The sequence below is a fragment of the Hemicordylus capensis genome, chromosome 3 (assembly GCF_027244095.1).
Source record: "Hemicordylus capensis ecotype Gifberg chromosome 3, rHemCap1.1.pri, whole genome shotgun sequence".
Lineage (NCBI taxonomy): Eukaryota > Metazoa > Chordata > Lepidosauria > Squamata > Cordylidae > Hemicordylus > Hemicordylus capensis.
This window is the reverse complement of record NC_069659.1, coordinates 93167392-93184723: the sequence shown is the minus strand read 5'-3', so window position 1 is coordinate 93184723 and position 17332 is coordinate 93167392. Positions and strand designations below refer to the sequence as shown.

The following is a 17332-nucleotide window of genomic DNA, read 5'->3' as shown; positions in this document are numbered from 1 at the left end:
TGAACAGCAGAACAAATAAAAAATAGCAAAATACCATATATATACAAACATGACTTTTTATCATACCAATAAACAAACACTACATATAGGACCATAAACATGTCTGTATATATTAAGAAATCTGATTTTATTAAAAAAAATTCCATTAGGCTTTATGTATGATTATTGGGCCCTTGCTTTTATCAGGGTATAGGTCATGGTGCATGATTGGTTCCCAAAAGTAGAGATGTGCCCGAATCATTTTGGCGGCTCTTTGACGGGGCACCAAATTCACTTCTCAGCTCCCTGCAGCCAAAATGTTTCAGCATCGGGTATGGGGAGCCTTTAAAAGGAGGCAGGCAGGCTCCGCCACACTGCCCCATCACAGTGCTGTTCTTCAGAAAGCTCCTCCGTGAAAGCAGCAGCACGTGCAAATGACATCAATGCATGCGCAGGCACCATTTGTGGGACCAGCATGCTATTGCCATTTGTGTGACAACGCCGCGCAAAGGATGCTGGGAGCAGAATCCTGTCACCACTTTAAAAGTGCCAGCTGCATGTGCTGCTTTCATGGAGGAGCTTTCCAAAGAACAGCACCACGATGGGTCAGTGTGTGTGTGTGTGGGCGGGGCGGGGGAGGCTCGCAGAAGGGGCAGGTAGGACTTGCCTGCCTCATTTTAAAGTTACCTCTTCCCACTCCCTGGGATCTGCATGAAATATTTGGTGCACATCCCTACCCAAAAGAGTGATAAGCACAAAAAACTATAACTGAAAATTCAAAATCCTCCCCTAAAAGGGAGGAGGGGTTCCCACTAAAAAGCAAGTGTCTGCACCTCTGCTGTTAGTTATGATGAGTAAAGATATTAATGTGCTATTCCTTTCCATGGAATCATATCCACCCAGGGCTGTCCTTAAGGCGGGACGACTAGGGCAATTGCTCTGGGCCCTGCGCTAGGACAGGCCCCACTCTGGAGCAGCCTGCCCTCCAAGATTTAACTTCTTCCCGGCCCCACACCCACCTAGCCAACCGGTCAACCGACCTGTAGCAGCAGGAATTGCATGCCTGCTAGGAAAGGCTCCCTGTACGATGCTACTTCAGCTCCCTCTCAGAGGATTCTCAGCTGTTCAGCAGGTGGGCAGGGCTTCCAGAGGCTTCTCTGCTGGTGCAGGGCTCACTGAAGCTCTCCCTAGGGCTCAGTCCCTGACCCTGCCTGAAACTCTCCAGCCTGGACTGGAGGCAGTGGCCAGCACTGGCTGCCCACCAGAGCACGGTGCACACTCTCTGCCCTCCCTGCCCTGCAGTCCTGGACTGTGCTGAGAGCCTATGCTTTCCTTCTCCTTCTCACAGCCAGCAATGGAAAGTATGGGATTTCTCTTTTTATCCTACTTTCCAATAGGCTTATGAGATCACCCAGCATTCTGTGTGTCTGTGTGAGTGTGTGTTCCCCCTATCAACTTCGCAATGCCTGGACCAATATCAACCAAACTGGGTACAGTTGTAGGGACACATAGGGACACTTCAACGACATAGTTTGTGATGTTGTTATCCACCTCAGTCCAAGATGGTAGATGCGTAAACTTTTGAGGAGCAAGTGGGCTAACTTGTGAACCGCCTAATCAATCTGAATCAAATTTGCTACAGCTGTAGGGACACATAGGGATGCCCCAATGGCATAGTTTGTGATTATGTCATTCACCCCAATTCAAGATGGCAGATGCATGAACTTTTGAGGCAGAAGTGGGCTAACTTGTGAACTGCCTAACTGATTTGAACCAAATTTACTTCAACTGTAGGGACACATAGGGATGGCAAAATGGTGTAGTTTGTGAGGATGTCATTCACCCCGATCCAAGATGGCACACACATGAACATTTGAGGCATAAGTGCACTAACTTGTGGACTAACTGAACCAAATGAGGTACAGTTGTAGTTAGTGACACACAGGGACACCTCAATGGTGTCATTTGTAATGATGTCATCCACCCTGATCCAAGATGGCAGATGCATGAATATTTGAGGCACAAGAGACCTAACTTGTGGACCTCAATTTGAACCAAATTCAGTCCAGTTGTAGAGAAAGTGAAAGGAAAGTAGGCAGATTAGTTCTTACTAGAACAACTTTTTTCATTATTCCCTCCGCCGTATATTTATGGAAAGACTTGCTATAGGGCTGTGATATCAGGCACAGATGTAGGGCAGGGTGGGAGAGCTCTGAATATTGAATTTGAAATAATTGGATAATTTGTTAAATTTTAATATTTTTTTTTTAAAAAATCTATAAACATCAATAAAAAGTCCTACAAGTGGCTTGTTTCATTACAGAAAATTACAAAAACCTCTGGAACTGAAGCCCCAGCCCCTTGGACCATCATTCTAGTCCAGGGCTGCACAACTCAAATGCCCTAGTGGGCCAGAACCATCCACAACTTGTCATGCAGGGGCCAAGGTCAATTTTTTGCACATTATTACATTAAAATTAAAAATATTATTAGCTACTTGTGGATCTATTCCCCTGTCAATGTACTCAAGAATAATGACCAGAAAATCGGTCCTGTACCTGCTCAGTCAGTGGGGCCCCTGGAGTGCAAACCGGCCCAAAATAAATGCCAGTCCCCTCCGCTCCCTAAACTATTGTTGTTTTCAGGCTGCAATCCTAGGCATGCTTACATGGGAGTAAACCTCACTGGGTACAACATGGTACATATTTCTGAGAAAACATGCACAGGATGGCACTATAAGGCAGTTTCCAGCTCCTGTGTTGCTGCAGGATACCAGAGGGCCAGTAAATAGTCCCTGCGGGCCGAATCTGGGCCCCTGGCCTTATGTTGTGCAGGCCTGTTCTAGTCCCATGTGGAGGAATCTGCCTTTGCCTTCATAAAAAAGGGTGAAGCACCCCACTTTTTGCCCCACCCTTTAGATCACCTGAAACGACTGGGCATAGGACTTGGATATTGAGCACAGATGTAGGGCAGGTTGGGATGGCTCTGGAATTTGAAATGGATTGGACAAATTGTTTATTTTTAATAATTTTCCCTACTGCAGCAAAGTTTCCAGAAAGAGAGTTATCTCTGTCCATAGATTACTTCACACCTTGTGAAAGTGGGGCTAACTGTAAACAGCTGAATAAACTATATCTTTAATTATTTTATTTTATTTGTAAATGCTCATGTTAGTTTGCAGTCTAGAATGTCTGAGTGAGAACTGTGAAGTAAGGGGCAGGTGTTGTGCTTTTAATTTCTCCCCTTACAAATGCACTACGTCCAAGCTGGTTGGACATGTCCAAAAACCTGATTCACTTACACTATTTACACAGCCTGTCATCAGTCAGTATGATTTTCATATCATTATGTCATATCATTATGCAGGAAGAGAGCTGGTCTTGTGGTAGCAAACATGACTTGTCCCCTTAAGCTAAGCAGGATCAGCCCTGGTTGCATACGAAAGGGAGACTAGAAGTGTGAGCACTGTAAGATATTCCCCTTAGGGGATGAAGCCGCTCTGGGAAGAGCATCTAGGCTCCAAGTTCCTTCCCTGGCATCTCCAAGATAAGGCTGAGAGAGATTCCTGCCTGCAACCTTGGAGAAGCCACTGCCAGTCTGTGTTGACAATACTGAGCGAGACGGACCTATGGTCTGACTCAGTATATGGCAGCTTCCTATGTTCCTATGTTAAAGGGCTCCTGCACATGCTGATTCACCTCCAGCCCTGCACCCACCTAGGGATGGCCCTGTATCCACCAACATTTAGCAGGAAAAAAGTAGGTACATGTTTTACTTTGTGGAAAAGAGCTTCTTTTCATGGTGGGATAGAGAACAAATGGTGAGAACAAACCAATTTCATAGAGTCTAGTAGTGGGTCTAACCCACTCAATATTGTTGGAAATACTGGATCCAAACATTCCTTCCTCTGACAGCAGGACTCCTTTTCATGAAGCAAGACACTTCCTTTTAAGAAGAGAGCCTTTGGATCCAATCCATTAAACATCCATCACCAAAAAAAAGCAGAAGTGTTTATATTTAGACATCATGAATCTATGGACATTGCCCTGCAATAGTTAGGTGCTTTTAAGAGCCTTTGGATAGGGCGGTATAGAAGTGTAATAAATAAGTAAATATGTCCCATTGATTTTAGTGGGAGAATTAAGGATATGCTTAACCCTCACACTTAAACCCAAGAGAATTAAAAGTGCTTCACTTGGGCTAAATCACACCCTATGTTTTTCCCATGCTTCACATAAATATATATCATTATATACTATAATGTTCAGATTCCCACAACTCAGTTTAGATACTAGAAAAATTTAAGATCTGCTACTAAAACTATGAAATGTGGCATTCCATCAGCCATAAACCTGCTTCAAAAGGAATTACCATTAGATACACAGTAATAACTGGTACCCCTAGTGAGAAAATAGGTCCTGTGCTTGCTAAACAGGTATAGTTGAAGGGGATATACAATTACTTGTCAGATAGAAATAATGGTAGTAATATTATATTTAATATATTTAGATGGTGATGCAAAATTCAGATGCACACATTAGTATGAAAAAGCATTCTGAAAAAATAAATTACAGGTACCTTTGTCACAGTGAGTCACTTTTAGAAACATTATTCAAAATATATGATGGACGCAAGCACGGAGAACATAAATTTAAAACTTTTAATGGTAGCATAGAAGCATTCAACAGAAAGATTATAAAACAGCATTATGTCTTTTGGAAAAAATATACCAATCTTCTCATCTGGGAAATTGCTTTTGATAATTCTGTTCAATAGCTTAAGGATGTTGCATGAAGAAAATAACCTCCATTCTAGACTAGTTCCTGCACTCGTGGAAGATGTTGCACTACCTCTAGCACAACATGGGACACTAGCAAATTAGAACATAAGAACAGCCCTGCTGGATCAGGCCCAAGGCCCATCTAGTCCAGCACGCTGTTTCACACAGTGGCTCACCAGATGCCGCTGGAAGCCTACAGGCAGGAGTTGAGGGCATGCCCTCCCCTCCCTCCTGCTGTTACTCCCCTGCAACTGTTACTCCTCTGCAACTGAACTGCTGTACAATATGTTGCAAGACCTCTAGTGCAACATGCAGCACTAGCTCATTGTTTTACAATATGTTGCACTCTCTCATATATGTCCTGGTAAAAGTTTTATAGTAGCAGTTCTGCAACACTGCAGAATAGCACAACTAGCACAAACCACTGAGAGGCACTTATTTTCTCACATTATGCAAGCACAATACTAGTTTGGATCCTGCCCAGCTGGTGACCCCAATGGGGGAAGTGCATCTTCAACTTTCATTTAGAGATACATCTACCATGGGACCTGGATGAGTATCATGATGTAGACATACTACTATGAACATGTATATATCATTTTTCAACAGATGTTCTTAAAAGCAGATTACACAGGAAATTAAATAATATATAAGATGATCCCCTATTCCATGAGGGCTCACAATCTAAAAACAAAACACAGGGTAGACACCAGCAACAGCCACTGAAGGGATGTCATGCTGGAGTTGGATAGGGCCAGTTGCTCTCCCCCTGCTTAATAAAAGAGATCCACCACTTTTAAAAAGGCCTCTTTGCTCAAGTAGCAGGGGTAACCGAAGCAGACATACAGTACATCTGCTTCAGCTGTGCATGAAGATCTCTCCTGCTGGATCAAGATATACACGTTTCACTGTCAGGACTCAACTTAACTCAATCTCAAAGGAGGCCCTTTCAGAGGAGGAAGAGCACACGCAAAATGAGACTCTTGGTCCTGACGGACCCCCTAGATCCACCAGAACCTAAGCAGCCAGAGCTTGTCTCTTCTTCAGTCAGCTCATGGAGGACCCTTGAGGACCTGCTGCTTCCCCTGCCGCCCACAGCAGGGCTCCTGCTGTACTCAAGAACTCTTCTATCATCCCCGGGACTCTAAAAGCAGAGGTGATGCTGTGCCAGGGCCAAGCTTCAGCTATGGAGGTGGAGTGCTTGCTTGGCTGCTCAGGGCTTCCCTCCCAGCCGAAGGAGGAAGGGGAAGCCAGCTCAGGTGTTGGCTTTGGATTGGGTTCAGCCTGGAATCCAGAAAGGGGTGGGGCCCCTAGCTACCATTTAACCCCTCCATTTGGAGCTAGTCTTTGCTGGATCAACAGGTTCTGAACTGAGCTGCTGCCTTGCTGGACCTTGGCATGTCATCCATCAGTATCCATTTTGTTTTGTTTTTAATCTGGACTTTTGTTGTGCATTTCGTGTGACTTATTTGCATACTGTATTTCCTAATCCAGAGGTTTCCAACCTTTGGTCCCCAGATGTTAGGAACATAGAAATCTGCCTTATACTGAGTCAGACCATTGGTTCATTTAGCTCAGTATTGTCTACTCAATAGACAATAGACTGGAAACACCTTCTACAAGCTTACAGGTAGAAGTCTTTCTCTACACTCTCTAGGATATGCCAGTTGGGAAGTTTGGACCTTCTGAATGTAAGCATGCAGGTGCTCTTCCCAGAGCAGCCCCATCCCCTAAGGGGAATATCTTGCAGCAGTGCTCACACGTCTCCTATTCAAATGCAAACCAGGGTGGACCCTGCTTAGCAAAGGGGCCACAAAGGGGGAAGAAATCTCACAAGCAGTTGTAGACCAGCAGCATCTGGGGACCCAAGGATGGGAACCCCTGTCCTAATTAGTGCAGCCCCACTCTAACATGCTTACAAGTAGGGTATTTCCGGGACCTTTAAACTGCTTTTTGCACAATAATTGTGTTGTTGTTACTCAGTAATTGCACAGGATCCAGATAACTCTCTTCAAACTAGTGCTTCTCCTGAAAGGAGACAGCATGAATGAGTCCGTTCTCACAGTAAGAAGATCTCCTCTCTCTGCTTTAAGGCTATTTTCCATCCATTACAGTGGGATGGGAAGCCATGATGTTAGTGCTAGAATATAATACTAAGAATAATATGTGTGTGTGTGGGGGGGGGGGGGTTAATCATCTGGAAAAGCCCTTAGATATGTAGCTTGGTATGTCAACTGCTTGGTGCCCTAAATAGCATCATGCAGAGTCAGATATACAGTTAGTAACATTTAGGCTAATGTTGCCTTCACATCAGAAAATTGCCCATGTGCAACGATTTCCCCCAGTCCACCTTCTCTCTGCTACCGCAATGCCCTCTGAAAATATGTCCCTGAGGATCCCCCTCTGCGCAGAGCAACAGGGGCATCAGAGGGAAGGGAGAACCAGGAAAAATAATTGCATGTGGGCAATGTTCTGACATGAGGGCAGCATTAGTGTGGCTACTGCTTGTATTTTCCAATTTAGAGTCTACAGTGATGTTCTATAACCGGAATATTTATCTTTGTGGATATACAGTACATTCTACTGTATAGCTCTCTGTATTACCACTCTCACATTGGTATGGAAAAGGAAATACTTCAAAAGGATATTTTTCTTTCTTCGTGCACATTAACATACACATTCTTTAATGTGCTACTGATATTTATAATGATATGCATTAATAAGCTACTTGGAGAGGCTCAAGCAGTTGTTTTCCTGACTGAAAGAGAATAAAAAGTGGCTTTAGGAATCAAACAATAAGTCCTCGCTCCACAAGGTAACTCCTGGAAAAGAGAGAGTGGTATTCTGCTGCTCACTTGCTCAGTTACCAAACAACAAGGATTCTATACTTCACCTGTTTAATAAAAATTGTACTGAACTTTGTAAATATGCTACTGAGAGGAAAGACTAGCTTCTGAATGGTGGGGGAAATGTGTTTTTATGCAACTTTTTGGAGTGCTTTTCAAGCTCTGACTAGAATGATTTTTACTGATTGTTGTATAGTATTATAAGAATTATATGTTTTTAAGTTTGTGAATGATATTCACATTTATATGGTGCTTCTAAGCAGAGCAGTATTTATAAATGAATAAAATACCTGCATTTTTAAAAAGTGACTTTAAATTATCCTGTCCCACTTCCTCCATCACCACATACACATATCTGTTTGTGTACAATGTCTCACAAGCCACCTAATGGCACAGCAGGGGAATGACTTGCCTAGCAAGCAAGAACACCTATATCAGGCAGCAGCAATATAGGAAGGACAGGCATCTTCTCACACTGTGTGGGAGGAGGCAATGGTAAACCCCTCCTGTATTCTACCAAAGAAAACCTCATGGCTCTGTGGTCACCAGGAGTGGACACTGACTCAATGGCACAACTTTACTTTACAGTGGCTCACCACATGGATCTGCCAATTTTATCCACACTTCTGATCTTCCTGACCCCCACCAGATCTTCAAGACAAGCAACTGCACACTTTGTGGCAACAGCTACCATGGATGTCACAAGCCACCTAATGGCACAGCAGGGAAATAACTTGACTAGCAAACCAGAGGTTGCTGGTTCGAATCCCCACTGGTGTGTTTCCCAGACTATGGGAAACACCTACAGGTGAAACTCGGAAAATTAGAATATCTTGCAAAAGTCCATTAATTTCAGTAAGGCAAATTAAAAGGTGAAACTGATATATGAGACAGACGCATGACCTCTGAAAAGTATAAGCATGCATATGTATTCAGTACTTGGTTTGGGCCCCTTTTGCAGCAATTACTGCCTCAATGCGGCGTGGCATGGATGCTATCAGCCTGTGGCACTGCTGAGGTGTTATGGAAGGCCAGGATTCATTAGCGGCCTTCATTAGCGGCCTTCAGCTCTTCTGCATTGTTTGGTCTCATGTCTCTCATCCTTCTCTTGGCAATGCCCCATAGATTCTCTATGGGGTCAGGTCAGGCGAGTTTGCTGGCCAATCAAGCACAGTACACTGTATACCCCTGTCTGTCTACCACCCACCCCTCTTTTGTGCCCCTAGGTGCTCCACAATAGGGGATATGGACTGGTTCGGGTCCCATTATACTCTATGAGAAAAATAATTAAAAGTATTTCAAATATTCATAAAAAATCATAGGAGTGTCTGATTGCTTCAGGGTTTGCATGGTTGTTGGCACCCATGGGTGCTCCACAATAAGGAATAATGGCCTGGTTCGAGTCCCATTATATCCTATGAGAAAAAAATAAAAATTTTCAAAAATTCATTCAAAATCGTACGAATGTCCGAATGCTTTGGAAATAGGTAGGGTCCCCTGGGAGGGGGGGCAGTGCTCTTTAACTTGTAAGCAGTAAAATCAGCAAATTTATAGATGACACTAAACTATTTGGGGTAGTGAAATCCAAAACAGATTGTGAGGAGCTCCAAAAGGATCTCCCCAGACTGGTGGAGTGGGGAGTAACAAAATGGCAAATGCAGTTCAATATAAGCAAGTGTAAAATGATGCACACTGGGACAAAAACCCCTAACTTCACATATACACTAATGGGGTCTGAGATGTCAGTGACAAACCAGGAGAGAGATTTTATTTTTTATTTATTTTTGCATTTTTATACTGCCTTTCGTTAAAATATAGCCCCAAGGCGGTTTACAAAAGTTAAAAACATACAATAAAAACACAATAAAAACAACATGCTAAGAGTATAAAAACATATAAAAACAGGCATAAAACTAAAAGATCTTGGGGTTGTGGTAGCTAGCTCATTGAAAGTGTTGACTCAGTGTGTGGCAGCTGTGAAAAGGGTTAATTCCATGCTAGGGATCTTTAGGAAGGGGATTGAAAATAAAAATGCTAATATTATAATACCCTTATACAAATCTATGGTGCAGCCACATTTGGAGTACTGCATACAGTTCTGGCCACCGTATATTGAGGAGAACATTATAGAGCTGGAAAAGGTGCAGAAGAGGGCAAGCAAGATTATCAGGGGCCTGGAGCACCTTCCTTATGAGGCTAGGCCACGGCATCTGGGGCTTTTTAGTTTGGAAAAGAGGCAGCCATGGGGAGTCATGATAAAGGGGTATAAAATTATGCATGGAGTAGAGAGAGAGAACAGAGAGAAAATTTTCTGCCTCTCTCACAACACTAGAACCAGGGGTCATCCCATGAAGGCTGGGATATTTAGGACCAACAGAAGGAAGTACTTTTTCACATCGCACATAATTAATCTATGGAATTCTCTGCCACAGGATGTGGTGATTGCCACTACTTTGGTTGGATTTAAAAGGGGCTTAGAGAATTTTATGGAGGACAGGTCTATCAATGGCTACTAGTTTGGTAGTTATGGGCCACCTCCAGCCTCAGGGGCAATATACCTCTAAATACCAGTTGCAGCAGAGCAACAGCAAGAGAGAGGACATGTCCTCATATCTTGCCTGTGGGCTTCTCAGAGGCATCTGGTGGGCCACTGTGGGAAACAGGATGCTAGACTAGATAGGACTTGCACCTGATCCAGCAGGGCTCTTATGTTCTTATGAGTGCACCAGCTAGCCATTCCCATTAATGCCAATATGCTCTGTGGCCATACCCCCTGACCTCCCTGGATTTGTCTACAGAGGCAAGCGCTTCATTTTCTCACCATGTTTCCCCCCAAGATTCAACAATGTGGAGGAAAAGTTTCCCTGGGCCTTACACATCTCTCTGAAGATGTGCTGAACCCAGGGAGAACAGGCGGTGTGGCCACAAAATGCATCAGTCTAGAATGCTGCAGCTAGCAAGTGGACTCTCATTCCTCCTCTGTTATCCAGAATTATAATGTTTGAACAGAGCTAGTTTACTCACAAAATCTAGACTACATGGCATCACAGTCATAAAACAAGATATACACGATGGCGCCTGCAGACTAAAAAGCTCCAGGTGACATAAGCAAATAAGCCAAATCACACACTGCTCTAGTAATTTATTTTATTGTATTTTTATTTAGAACATTTATATATGCCCCATTCAAAAAAAGTCCCTGGATGTTTCAGAATGTAAAACCAATTAAAACATTAAGACAATTAAAAACAATTTAAAATACAATAAAAACTCTAAAACCAAAGCTTTAAAACTATATTTTAGAACTTTAAAATTTCCTCCTCATTCTGTATTTTCGCTTTAGCTGCTCAGAACCACCTTGTAAAAGTAACTTAGAACATGGGGCTTAAAATTAATTGGAACAACAAGTGGACCAGGAACGTGTTTTACAAGCTTCTTGAGCAAATCTGCATTTTTTCTTTAAAATGTTAAATTCTTACCCCACAATACTGTTCCTCATTGAAGATTTGTGGAGGGAGTGGGATTCCATTTTGTGGCTTCTTTTCACCTGGAACATTCTCTCTCATCCATTTCCGATTGTCTTCATCACAGGCTATGTCCAATTCCTTAAAGTCAATCTTGTTGGCCTCTAAAAAGCCCACTACTTCTTGCTGTTTCTTCTTAATCTGTTTTAAAAATGGAGAAAAAGTAGAAGTCCCATTTCCTGTTGAAACTTGGTGGAACACATTAATGGAAAATGACCTTTTATTCAAATTATAGTTGCAATTTAGTCCTGAAAACATGAACCCAAACCATTTTCAAAAGGCAGTGCTGGTGCTAAGGGAGTAAGCATGAAGGCACACTTAGTTGGTCTGGTCTGGAGCATCTGAATGGAGGGATGTGTGCATATTGGGAGACAACAAAAGGAGACTTTTCCCCACAGCTACCTCAGCCCAAGGCAGCTTCAATTTACAGTTAACCTGTACTGACTTTCAGTTTATTGTCAGCTCTTGCTAAGTTGGTCATGTACAGCTACCACCAAGCACTGAGCCCAGGTCAACTTTTGGCACATCACCACCAACAGAGGCTGACTGGAAACTGTATGGGCTATGGGCTAAGGTAGCCACAGGGTTAGTCCCTAAATGGGTGAGAAGCTGTTGACAAAGTCTTTAGGAGTACATGGCAATAACAGAGGTGTGGATGTGTGCTGCACAGTGGGAAAACTGTCAGATGGATTGATTGGGGGCGGGAGGGGAAGTGTAGAGCCTTACAAAGGATTTCCAGTGCCTGACAGGGCTGGTAGACCACACCACCCCCTCTCCCAGGGCCCATCTCTTCCTCTCAGAATTGATACCTAGGGAGAAAGGAAAGAGTCATAACCCATGGTTTCCATTACAGGAAAGTTGTCTGAAAGGATGAGGAGTTGGGTGTAAGATAGGGAAGTTATAAAGGTCTCTGAATGTTGCTTTCCTCGTGTCTTCTTCTTTAAATGTCTGGGCAGGTCAGAAAAACTTGACAGACCTATATACCATATTCTCATATACCAATTTCATCTGATTCTTCATTCAACTAACAAGCATTATTTCCTCTACCAATTAATGTTTTGGCCGCAGGCTCAAGTAGAAGATTGATGAAAAATGTGCCCTTCCTTCCTGCATTTTAAAATTACTTCATTCGTTATATACTGTGTATGGTCTGACAGAAATGTCAGGGTTCGTGTCATGTACAAATGAAGTGAGGTTGGTCAGGAAATGGGATTTTGTGTCACAAGAAGTGTGTGTGGTTTTTTTAAGCCATTTGTCTCTTGAAGGACAAAGCTTCAGATTCTGAAATGTTTCTATAACAAAACTAATATAATTTTATTTTGCTTGTTGTTAACAAAAATGATGTGGTTTTAAAAAAATGTTTGCAGACATCTACATTTTCAATAAGTGTTAATGAATAATATTTTCAGTCTATTTAATTTTTTTTATTTGTGGGGTGGGTGGGAAATTCAGCACTATTCCTGGGATTTATGGTGTTCAGTGTCAGTTTTATATCCCCCCTCCTATTTCTTCTTTTCTTTTATCTGTAAAGTTTATTTTGGCTAAATACTAAATTTGTTGCAAGATTTGGCATGTAAAGCATGTTCACCTGGCAAATTCCTATACTTCTGCATTGCAGTAAAAAAATTCTCCTCATCCCTGCCTTAAGTATCTCTCAATGAAAATAAGCCGTCTATGGATATTGCTGCACTTGTAATCTGTTCCATCATAGTCCTGTCAGGTGCATGGATATGGAAGAGTAGTATAGTAATTGGATGACACTACAGCCTGTCTTCTAATTAGAGAAATGTGAATGTGCCCTGAAAAAGGATTATGATGATAGCAAATCCCAGAGTCAAATGTGGAGAAAGCAGCCCTTGGTCAAACTTTATGACAGGGTTGTACTAATCATTCTCATATGCTCCCAAACTGTGACTACTACTCCTCAAGTCAATTTCCTGCAAAACTGGACTAACATTCTTGCTAATTTTATAGTAACTTAATGACATTATCATGTTGGAGATGAACTTCCAGTGCATCAACCTTTTGCACCAACTGTCCTAATGACCACTAGGGGCATTGGGAGTAGAGACAGTGAGTCAGGGTCTCCCTATCTGTCCCTACTCTATGGCCCCTGAACTGACTCTGCAGCACTTCCTGTGCTGAGTCACAATCTTTCCTTTCCTCCTAGAGAGCAGATGGAAACATATCTCTCTCTCCTTACATATCCACTATGTAGTTCTTTAGATTAGAGATAGGTCTTTCCTATCAAAGTGTATTTAACCAATAAATATTTAGTGTTTAGTCATACAAGGATCTCCATGTGTTTTCTCTAAACAGCTGCAATATCCAAATCATCCTCTGCTACCTACTCTGTAACTGGAGTGTGTGCTCATTCCTTAGTGCTCTGCTGTTTTACCTATTGTGGGTAAAAATCAACAACCTCTAACAGGTTTATGGGCGCAGCAGGGGCAACAGGCTTCTAGGCACAAGCAGAGTTTATTTCATTTTTCATTTTGAAAGTGCAGCTGAGTTAGTTAGGAACTGCAGCATGGATCCTGAGACTACAGCCTACTTAGGAATGGCTCCTTTTCCCAAACTGGATGGCAATAACTACGAAAACTGGGCCCTCAAGATGAAAGCGATCTTCATGACAAAAGGAATCTTTGAAGTGCTCACGGAGGGACGGCCAGCCCAAGATGAAGCTGCTCAAGCCTCGTGGGACAAGAAAAACCAACACGCCTTTTCATTTTGAGTATAAGCGATGATTTATTGATCTATGTGCGGGATACTGATTTAGCCTCAGAAGCGTGAGATAGACTGAAAAAGCAATGTGGCCAAGTCTCTGCAAATGCAGCTCTTCTCCTGTATAAAAGGCTATGTGAAAGCAAACTGCAGGAAGGAGGAGACTTTGAAGCCCACATAGCAAATATCTTAGAAATTAACAGGCTTTTGAAGAGTAACCAATGTGAATTGAATGAAATTATTCTAATTGGGGCAATCCTACAATCCCTGCCTAAAAGTTTTGAACCCCTAATTGTCGCTCTTGAACTGTCTCACTGTGAACTGAAGGTTAATTCTGTCGTGTCCAGTCTGAGAAATTTTAATATAAAGTTGCAGCAGGAGAAATTTGAAAGCAATGGCACTCTGGCACATTTCAGCAGGCAAAGTAATTCCAGCATTAGCAAGCGAAGTAGCCTCAGTGACTTATCAGCATATAATTCAAAGAGCGGGAAACTCAGAGGGCACAGACCTGGTCACCATGGCAATGAAGTAAACACAGGGATGAGTCATGGCGACAAACAAAGAGGGAAGGAGGAGAAGCACGGACAAGGTGGCTTATCTGAAAGGGAGAGCAATGCCAAAAGCTACATTACCGTAAAAGAGCCAACAAAGGGTCACACTTTCATCCTGGACTCAGGTGCATCCCAGAATATAATCTGCAATCCCAGACTATTTATCGAACTTGATAAAAGCCACAGATCTGTTGTGATTTTAGCAGATTCAAGGAAGCTAAGCGTGGCTGGCAAGGGGACAGCAAAAATACTTTGTGGCTCTGCTACTGAAGCTTATGAGGTTAAGATAAATGATGCACTTTTCGTGCCAGAGATGCAAGTCAACTTGATTTCAATTGGGCATGGACTCAAGAAGGGGTGTAAAGCAATTTTTGAAAATGAAGCATGCTACATCTCTAAAGGTGATGAGTTAATCATGACTGCCCACATGCGGGATGATGGACTTTTTGAAGTAGACTGTGCTGCTGCACAAGCAAACGTGGCAAGTAGTTGCCAACACAAAAATTGTGATTTCTCATGGCACAGAAAATTGGGCCACCGAAGCCTAAACTTTGAAACTGACTCCCAAATGAGGGAACTAACCAAGAAATCAGTGCCAGATTCAGAAGGGGCTGGACAACCAGAACCCAAACTGAGGCACTCACAGAGGCATAACAAAGGGGTTCCACCTAACAGACTCTCACTCATGGCTAAAGGAGGAGAGATGCAAGAACCCACTACATGGCAAGATATAGAAAGGTTGCCAGCTGATGAAGCTGAGAAGTGGAGAAAAGCAGCAATGGAAGAAATTGACTCCTTACACAAAAATGAGACTTGGAGACTTGTGGAACTACCTGCTGGAAGAAAGACTGTGGGATGCAAATGGGTCTTCAGAGTCAAGCAGGATGCAGAAGGGGATGTACAGCGCTACAAAGCCAGACTAGTAGCCAAAGGATACTCCCAAGTCTATGGTCAGGACTATGATGAGACTTTTGTACCAGTTGTGAAACACACGTCAATTAGAACATTGCTCAGCGTGGCAGCAGCCAAAGGGATGCAAGTTGAACACTTGGATATAAAGACTGCCTTCCTACATGGGGAAATCGAGGAAGACATCTACATGCAACAACCACCAGGCTTTGAGGAACCTGGAAAGAAGGGGCTAGTGTGCAAACTGCAAAAGAGCATCTATGGCTTAAAGCAGGCAGCCAGAGCATGGAATGAGAAACTGAATCAATTACTACTTAAGGAGGGGTTCAAGCAAGGAAAAGCTGACCCCTGCCTATATTCTAGACTCAGAGACAATAGGTGGACTTACACTCTGACTCACGTTGATGATTTGATTCTTGCACATGAGGAAATGCAAGACAGTCATTAAGTTGTACAACACCTGAACATGGAAATAGAGGTGAAGGAACTCAGAAGCATCTCATATTACCTTGGCACCCAAATAGAAAGAGAAGAGAATGGAACATTCCTTCTCAACCAAAAACAGAAGATAAAATATCTTCTAGAATGCCTGGGACTGACAGTTGCCAATGAAGTCAGCACGCCAATGGATGCTGATTTCTGGAAGCAAGATGAGGACAGCCAGACTTTACCAGCCAACAATCAATATAGAAAGGCAATTGGAAAACTCTTGTAGATAACCACAGTGACAAGGCCAGACATTGCCTCAGCAGTGGGAATCCTGAGCAGAAAAGTGAGTGTGCCAACAAACAAGGACTGGATAGCGGTCAAAAGACTGGGAAGGTACCTGAAAGGCACTACACATTATGTATTGGAGATTCCAGCAAACAGCAATCCCAAACTTGTGGGGTATGTGGATGTAGACTGGGGCGAGGACAGAACGGACCGCAAGTCCACAAGTGGATACCTGTTCCTATATGGAGGTGGAGCCATAACTTGGAGTAGCCGCAAGCAGTCACTTGTTGCGCAATCATCCACAGATGAGGAGTACGTTTCAGCAAGTGAAGCATGCAGGGAAGCAGTATGGATACACCAACTACTATAGGACTTTGGCATCGAGGAACCAAAGCCCACAGTGATGTTTGAGGACAACCAAAGTTGTATCCAGATCTCCCAGATGGAGAAGATGAAATCTCGAACTAAGCATATTCCCATAAAGTACCACTATGTTCGGGACTTGCAAGAAAAAGGGGTGGTCCAGCTGAGGTACTGCCCCACAGAAGAGATGCTGGCAGATGGATTAACTAAGCCATTATCCAGAGACAGATTCCAGATGCTTCGTGAGAAGATGGGAGTCGTGACCAGGTGCGACAGGCGATGAGAAGGGGTGTTGGAGATGAACTTCCAGTGCATCGACCTTTTGCACCAACTGTCCTAATGACCACTAGGGGCATTGGGAATACAGTGAGTCAGGGTCTCCCTATCTGTCCCTACTCTATGACCCCTGAACTGACTCTGCAGCACTTCCTGTGCTGAGTCACAATCCTTCCTTTCCTTCTAGAGAGCAGATGGAAACATCTCTCTCTCTCCTTACCTATCCACTATGTAGATTAGAGATAGATCTTTCCTATCTAAGTGTATTTAACCAATAAATATTTAGTGTTTAGTCATACAAGGATCTCCATGTGTTTTCTCTAAACAGCTGCAATATCCAAACCATCCTCTGCTACCTACTCTGTAACTGGAGTGTGTGCCCATTCCTTAGTGCTCTGCTGTTTCACCTATTGTGGGTAAAAATCAACAACCTCTAACATATCAAACATCATTATAAATGAGCTCACAATTTATTTATTTATTTATTGCTTGTAACTCCATTACATGATTAACAAATTGTTCTGGTAAGAACTAATCTGCCTACTTTCCTTTCACTATGATCTTAACTGATAATTACCATCCTCACAAGTTAGTCCACTTGCACCTCCATGTGTCTGCCATCTTGAAATGGACCGGATGACATCATTACAAACTGCACCATTGAGG

General features: G+C 42.9%; 1 protein-coding gene across 2 annotated transcripts in view; it reads right to left on the bottom strand.

Moving 5' to 3' along the window:
* Positions 1–17332, bottom strand: part of SH3BGR (SH3 domain binding glutamate rich protein) — a 45801-nt gene that overhangs the window by 16695 nt on the left and 11774 nt on the right. For both annotated transcript variants that reach the window (XM_053310489.1, XM_053310490.1), the window contains exon 2: positions 11085–11270. In XM_053310489.1, the coding sequence (XP_053166464.1) occupies positions 11085–11270 (186 nt within the window). The remainder of the gene's footprint in view (positions 1–11084; positions 11271–17332) is intronic.